Source organism: Hyla sarda, chromosome 2 (assembly GCF_029499605.1).
Source record: "Hyla sarda isolate aHylSar1 chromosome 2, aHylSar1.hap1, whole genome shotgun sequence".
Classification (NCBI taxonomy): domain Eukaryota; kingdom Metazoa; phylum Chordata; class Amphibia; order Anura; family Hylidae; genus Hyla; species Hyla sarda.
In genome coordinates, this window is record NC_079190.1 from 393,989,143 (window position 1) to 393,996,406 (window position 7,264).

The 7,264-nt window shown below is 42.7% G+C and overlaps 1 protein-coding gene across 1 annotated transcript in view; it reads left to right on the top strand.

Moving 5' to 3' along the window:
- The window catches only part of LOC130356761 (apoptosis-inducing factor 3-like), a 99,136-nt gene extending 92,768 nt beyond the window's left edge, over positions 1–6,368 (top strand). The window contains exon 20 of the mRNA XM_056558689.1: positions 5,910–6,368. Coding sequence (XP_056414664.1) covers positions 5,910–5,946 — 37 coding nt within the window. The 3' untranslated portion in view covers positions 5,947–6,368. The remainder of the gene's footprint in view (positions 1–5,909) is intronic.
- The last annotated feature ends 896 nt before the right edge of the window (positions 6,369–7,264 follow it).

Consider the following 7,264-nt stretch of genomic DNA (forward strand, 5'->3'; position numbering starts at 1 on the left):
GTCCTGCAGCACCGGACCAGCTCCGAGCGGAGGGGAGTACAGAACTAAAGGGGGTGAGAGGGGGCTGGATAATGTAGAAGGCCACAGTAGTCTTCAACCTGCGGACCTCAAGAGGTTTCAAAACTACAACTCCCAGCAAGCCCGGACAGCCGATGGCTGCCCGGGCTTGCTGGGAGTTGTAGTTTTGAAACCTCTGGAGGTCCGCAGGTTGAAGACCACTGAGGGCGGAGAGTTCACTTGAGTATAAGCCGAGGGGGGTGTTTTCAGCACGAAAAATCGTGCTGAAAAACTCTGCTTATACTCGAGTATATACGGTAATAGCTCTTTATTATAATTTCTCATAGATATACAAAAATAGGAAACATGATTCCAAAATTATACATAAATTGACACGTAAATTCCACATAAATTCTTCATATTTTCAGTGCGTATGTAATGATCCAAATGGCATCACATAAATAACACAATAGATATCCAGTATTACATGATGTCTATGGGCATAAAATGATACATTTTAATCATTATTTATAATCATAGTTCCTGAGAAAGGACAAATTCTAACACTAACCCTACACCAACCCCACCCACTCCTTCTGGCAGGCGACGAGAAAAAAAAAAAAAAAAAACACAACACAACACACACCCCTACCATTTATTCAAAACTTTAAAAATGTTTTCCCTACATTTATTGCTTGAAGACTTTGACCATATAAACTCATATCCTTTTGATTTTTTTTTTTTTTTTTTTGCCATAATTTGTTTCTAATCCATAATATCCGGTACTCTCTCCCCCATCCACTCTCTGAGAATTAACAACTTCGCATAGAATGTACCTCCAATGATCAAAGGGGAATTTCTACCCATTTGAGATGATTCTCTCAGTATTAAAGTTTTACGGTCCCTTGGTACAGCATATCCTACTTTTCTCTCCAGATCTTGCATTTCCTCTTCCCAGAATATCTGAATCCTAGAACAGGAATAAATTAAATGTAGAAAATCTGCCGAGGACCTACCACATTTAGGACAGATAGGATCTTCCCTAATACCCATTTTGTATAGCCGCTCTGGCAGGGCTGGATTAAGAGCATCATGGGCCTGGTGCTGATAATTTTTCTGGGCCTTTTTATGAAATGTATCACTCCTATCCTTATATAGTGATCCAGACACTGATGGTGGTATGGTATAACTCCTATCCTTATACAGTAGCTCCCCACATTAGGTGCAGTATAGCTCCCCCACATTAGATGCAGTATAGCTCCCCACATTAGGTGCAGTGTAGTCCCCCCCCCCACATTAGGTGCAGTGTAGTCCCCACCCACCCACATTAGGTGCAGTATAGTTCCCCCACATTAGGTGCAGTATAGCTCCCCCACAGACATACAGCCTCCAGCCATATACAGTGTATGGCTGGAGGCTGTATGCCTGTGTACTGCCCCACTTCAGTGTTCCGACCACCACTCCTCTGGTCCGGGGTCCCGGGATCGGAGGAGTGGTGGTCGGAACACTGAAGATGACTTACAACATACAGGTAACTCACCATGCGGGCGCGTGTCGTCCTCCTCGATGCTCCGCTCTGCTGTTGCCATGGGCGCACACACGGGACGTCGGTGACGTCCCTGCGTGCAATACCTCCCGGAGGCCCCTGCTTTATAAAGTTAACGCGGGGGCCGCCGCAGAGAGGTAACCGCCGGGACATCCTTGTGTCCTGAAAAGATCTTTCGGGACACAGGGATGTCCAGAGTTGCAAGAGTAGAGAAGATTTTAACTCATGGTCTTGCAGCGCAGGTGGCTCGGCTCCTCGACAGCCTTTTTGGCGGCCAGCTGGGCCTATTTTACTGTTGGTGCCTGGACCTGAAGCTCCATCTGCCCCTACGTTAATCTGGCCCTGCGTTCTGGAGAGAGATAGCATCACTGTATAATTTTTCCCATTCGTGTTCCTCTAAGCCCCCTATTGCTTCTTCCCAACTTTTCTGACATAATTCATCCCCCATGAATTGATGTATTTCAACAAATTGTCCAACCCCACACAGGGGGTTATATTAAATATTTTGGTGTTCTGGGTGAAAAATTTGTGCATATAAAAAATCTCATAGTGACATCAAACCTTGTGCATATTTTATCAAAGGGAAGTAATTTACCTTCCTCAAATATATGATGAATCCTACAGACCCGTCTATTAATCCAAAACTGAGAATTAACCAAACATAATAATTCTGAAACATATAGATTATTCCACAATGGTGAATAATTTGTGCCCCCCCCCCCACCATAAATTATTCCTTTCTAATATCGTGCCAAAGCTTACAGAATGATTGACAAGTGATACTCTTAGCAACGTCTGTACCTTGAAGTTGCCCTAATTCCAATAAACAAAATATATGCTCAAATTAATATTTCCTCATTAACCAATTTAAGATAGGATGCTCCCGCCATCTTAATATTGATGTGAATTGTGCAGCTAAGAAAAAAATTTTCCAGTCTGGCATAAGACTCCTTAATTAATTAATTGAGGCAGGACTACCATTTTAATGATTGACATCCTCTCTGCCATAGAAGTTAACAGTTTTGACCAAACCTTGATCCTCTTTTCCAATTTGGTCAAAAAGGGTCGAACATTATGTGTGAGAAATTGATCAACATTTGCTGCGATCTTCACTCCTAGATACGTCAAAGTTTCAGTTCGTTTTAAAATTTAATTCACCAAAATATTCTGGAATTTCATCATCAATTGGAAGTAGGCAAGATTTCCCCCAATTTATATCCAACCCAGACATTCTCTTAAACTCCTGTAATGTTGAAGTGATCAAAGGAATAACCTACACCGGTTCTTTTAACAATGGGAGGACATCATCCGCATACAACATAATCTTATTTGGGCCACTGAATCCTTAAAAAAAAAAAAAAAAAAAAAAAAAAAAGCCTGTTCTTTTAACCACGCTTACCGAGGCACTATATAGCGTGCAAATAAGAAAGGGAAATATTCGGAAAAGAGTTCCCCTCAATGAAGGCGCTGGTCCATAAATGGATATGAATATATTTTATTACATTAAAGGGGTATTCCAGGAAAAAACTTTTTAATATATATCAACTGGCTCCAGAAAGTTAAACAGATTTGTAAATTACTTCTATTAAAAAATCTTAATCCTTTAACTTTCTGGAGCCAGTTGATATTTAAAAAAAAAAAAGTTTTTTCCTGGAATACCCTTTTAAAGCAACGCGTTTCGACCCCGGACAGGGGTCTTCATCAGGCATATAGTACAATTCACAAAGGTCTTAGGCTATAAAAATAAGACCTTTGTGAATTGTACTATATGCCTGATGAAGAATTGATGACTTGTACTATATGCCTGATGGGGTCGAAACGCATTGCTTTAATGTAATAAAATATATTCATATCCATTTATGGACCAGCACCTTCATTGAGGGGAACTCTTTTCTGAATATTTCTCTAACTGTACTCCCACCAGATTGACTGACGTCACCCCGGGAAGTAACTCGTGGCAGCGGTCCAGCCTCTCCTTTATCCTAAACGCTACTGTAGGTGTTGTGCCCTGAGCGCAACACCTAAGGGTAAGGACCCATCTTTTCTCTTACCCCGATTCACTTATCTATACGGTCCTCACTAGGGGCGCACCTCTTGTTACCCCTGCTTAAATGAAATGCTCCAGAGAGTTCATCATTAATAATTATTCTGGCTTCCGGACAATTATATAGAGTTTTAAAGGAGAACTGCGCCGTAATTTAAGTCCCCCTGTGCCCGGGCTGCAAAAACATAAAAAATAAACTTTAACTCGCCTTCCTACATTCCCTCTTTGTAGAGATGTCTGTGTCCCGTTCCTCCAGTGCTGCTGGCTTCTTAAGCTCGAAACGTCACAGTGCAGGCAGAGTATTGCTGGCAGCAGCGATGTCCCGCCTCGGCCGGTGATAGGCTGAGCGCACTGTCATGTAAGGAGCTTGGGCAGCAGGGAGAAGGTAGGGCCTGGGCTCCTTACATGACAGTGCGCTCAGCCTATCACCGGCCGAGGCGGGACATTGCTGTTGCCAGCGATACTCTGCCTGCACTGTGACGTTTCGAGCCCCAGAAGCCAGCAGCTCCGGAGGAATGGGACACAGACATCTCCGCAACAGGGGAACGTAGGAGGGTGAGTTACAGTTTGTTTTTTTATGATTTTGCAGCCCGGGCTCAGAGTGACTTAAAAAATTTAAGCCACAGTTCTTAATATAGCCCATTAATCTGGGTCCAAACCCAAATTTCTTTAACACGATCCACAGGTATTCTTATTCAACTCTATTGAATACTTTAGAAGCATCAAGTGCGAATATAGCCCTGGAGCCTGCTTTACGGTTATATAAAGCATGCAGCACAAAGCTTAGCAAATGTAAAAATGTTTGTGCAGACCTCATGGTAAAGGAGGTGGGAAGGAAAGGAGCCATTTAGTTGTGATCTTGAAAAAAAAACAAAAAAAAACACTGCAATATATCCTGGAGCATCCCAAATTATAATTCCTGGACACTCTTCCTTATTTCCAGGGTTTATATTACGGGCTAAATATATTAACCATGTTGTGGCTAGTTACATACAGCCTCATCAGGCATGCCCTGAGCCATTAAAAAAACATACGTTTTTGGATACAGGACTCTCTTTAAATGGGGCTCCCTTATCCGCAGGATAAATAATAATGTCAGATCGCGGGGGCCGACTGCTTGGACCCACTGCTAGCTCCTGCCTGGTGCCCCAGCTCTCTGCATAAAAGCAGTGTGTTTACCACAGCGCCCCGCTCTCCTCATCGAGGCGTGTCCATCATGGCATAAAGCGATGGCTGCCACATACCCTCCATGCATCTCTGGGAAAGCCAGAGATACCCAAATGCTGTTTTGGAGACACAACATTCAGATAGCTCTGGCTCTCCCATAGAGATGCATGGAGGGGGCGCGTCGGCCACTGTTTCGTGCCGTGGTTAACACACCTCCATTCTTGGAGGAGAGTGGGGCACTGTACAGGAGATCGCGGGGGTCCCCCTGTAGCACCCCACGTGACTGGAAACTTACCCGCATCATAGGGGATAAGTTTATTGATAGTACTTTAAAGGGAACCTGTCACAATGAAAACCCAGTCCAATCTACAGGCATGTTATGAAGCCGAAAGAGCTGAAGAGATATGTAGTTTTGTTTAAAAAGTTGCAGTAGAGCTTGTCATTTACTCAAATGACAATCTTTGCCCATTCTCATTCCCTCAAGACTACTTAACCCATTAAGAACAGAGATTTCAATCAGTAAGTTAAAAGTTCAACTAAATACATGTTTATTCTTTAGATCAACTTCCATTGTGAAAATTCTGCAGAATGCATAAATATCCCATTAAAAAACAATGGGACTCTGTTGCAATTAGTATTTGCCCGGCTGAATGTCCGGAGTGTGAACGAGCCCTTAAGAGTGATATTGCATGGTCTTGGAATATTTCTTGTAAAATTCCATAATTTATTATGTTCCTGCCATGCCAGCCCCAAGACCGTAAAAGATACACAGAACACACATTTTGTTTAGATATATATATATATATATATATATAATTTTTTTTTTTATTTAAAACCAAACTCCACCACTAACATTTTAGCTGTCATCTTATATGGAAATTTCACTATATATCTGTCCTGTTGTAATATGACTCCTAGTGGGCCTATTGTAGAGGGTATAATGACCACTAGTTATTATAGACAATATAAAGGTTATAGGGGTACTCTGCTGTTCAGCATTTGGAACAAACTGTTCCGAACACTGGAGCTTGTGATGTCTTAGCCCCACCCCCTCAATGCAAGTCTATGGGAGGAGGTGTGACAGCCATGAATGCATTAATGGGTTACTCCGATGCTTTGAAATTATAATAATTTCCTTTTTTTTTTTGTGTGCAGGGCTGAAGATTTCATTAATGTGATCACAAAATTATGACCTTAATTGTGCTGCTATTTCCAAAGGAAAAAAAAAAAGCTTCAAAAGATGTACGACAGTATTTTGGATGACTTATTGTGCCGCCACATAAACCTTCCGGAGCCTTATGTATTGTGTAATGGACAGATCGGTCATCTCCAGGAGCTTGAAAGCTGGTTCCTCCATAATCCTACCAGGACAAGTCTTGTCATGTTTGCAACCATACATAAAAAGGCATTTCAAACAATCTCTCATTCATTTAAATGGCCAAGAACATAATTCACCACAGTCTATTATGTTCTAAGACTCTAAACCAGCAGCAGGTGCTAAGACAGCTCATGTATGGATGATTTTACCATGCTTCATACTTTGGCCCAGATTTACTAAAAGTGTCTAATGCTTAGACATTGTAAACTAAAACGAAGAATGAGAAGGAAGGATTGTCCGGCACCAGGTATGCTCTAAAAGATCACTTTTTATTCATGCCATAGCAAGGAAACAGACATCACAGGACTGTAGTAAACTGACGCGTTTCGCTCTCTTGGGCTTAACCGTAGACTGTCTACGTTTAAGCCCAAGAGAGAGCGAAACGCGTCAGATTACTACAGTCCTGTGATGTCTGTTTCCTTGCTATGGCATGAATAAAAAGTGATCTTTTAGAGCATACCTGGTGCCGGACAATCCTTCCTTCTCATACGCTGTTGAAGCCGGGGCGGGACCGGCGGGTCCGTGGCAGCACAGGTGTGTTGGGGATCTGCCTGAGCGGACACCATTGCATTTGGACGTAAAACTAAGAACGTGCTGGATTTATCACAGGAGCTCAGACTGGACAGTCCATGAATATGATAGACTTAACAGCCTATGCTTAAATTAACTATCAAAGGGAAGCTCCAGTACATTACATCTTATCCTCTATCCACAGGATAAGGGGTAAGATCACTAGGACCCCCGTGATCTCCTACCCACTACCCTGGCTCTTCTAATGCACTGAGAACCTCCCCACTGGATTATTGTTGACCATCGCACGAAGCAGTGGTCAACATGCCCCCTCCTTGTAACTCTATGGGAGAGCTTGAGATACACAAGTACTGTATCTCCAGTTTGCCTACAGAGATACATTGAGGGGTATCTCAAGCACAGCTGCCCTGAAATAAAGAGCCAGTGTTCCGAGGAGGAGAGATAGAGGGGGGGGGGGGGGGGGGGAACTTCAGAACTCTGGGCAAGAGATCGATCACTTATCCCCTATCATGTGTGGAGCGGATAATATGTAAATGTACTAGAGTTCCCCTTCAAGGCTGGTTTCACTCAGGAGTGTTATGGCTTTTTTATTCTTGTTACT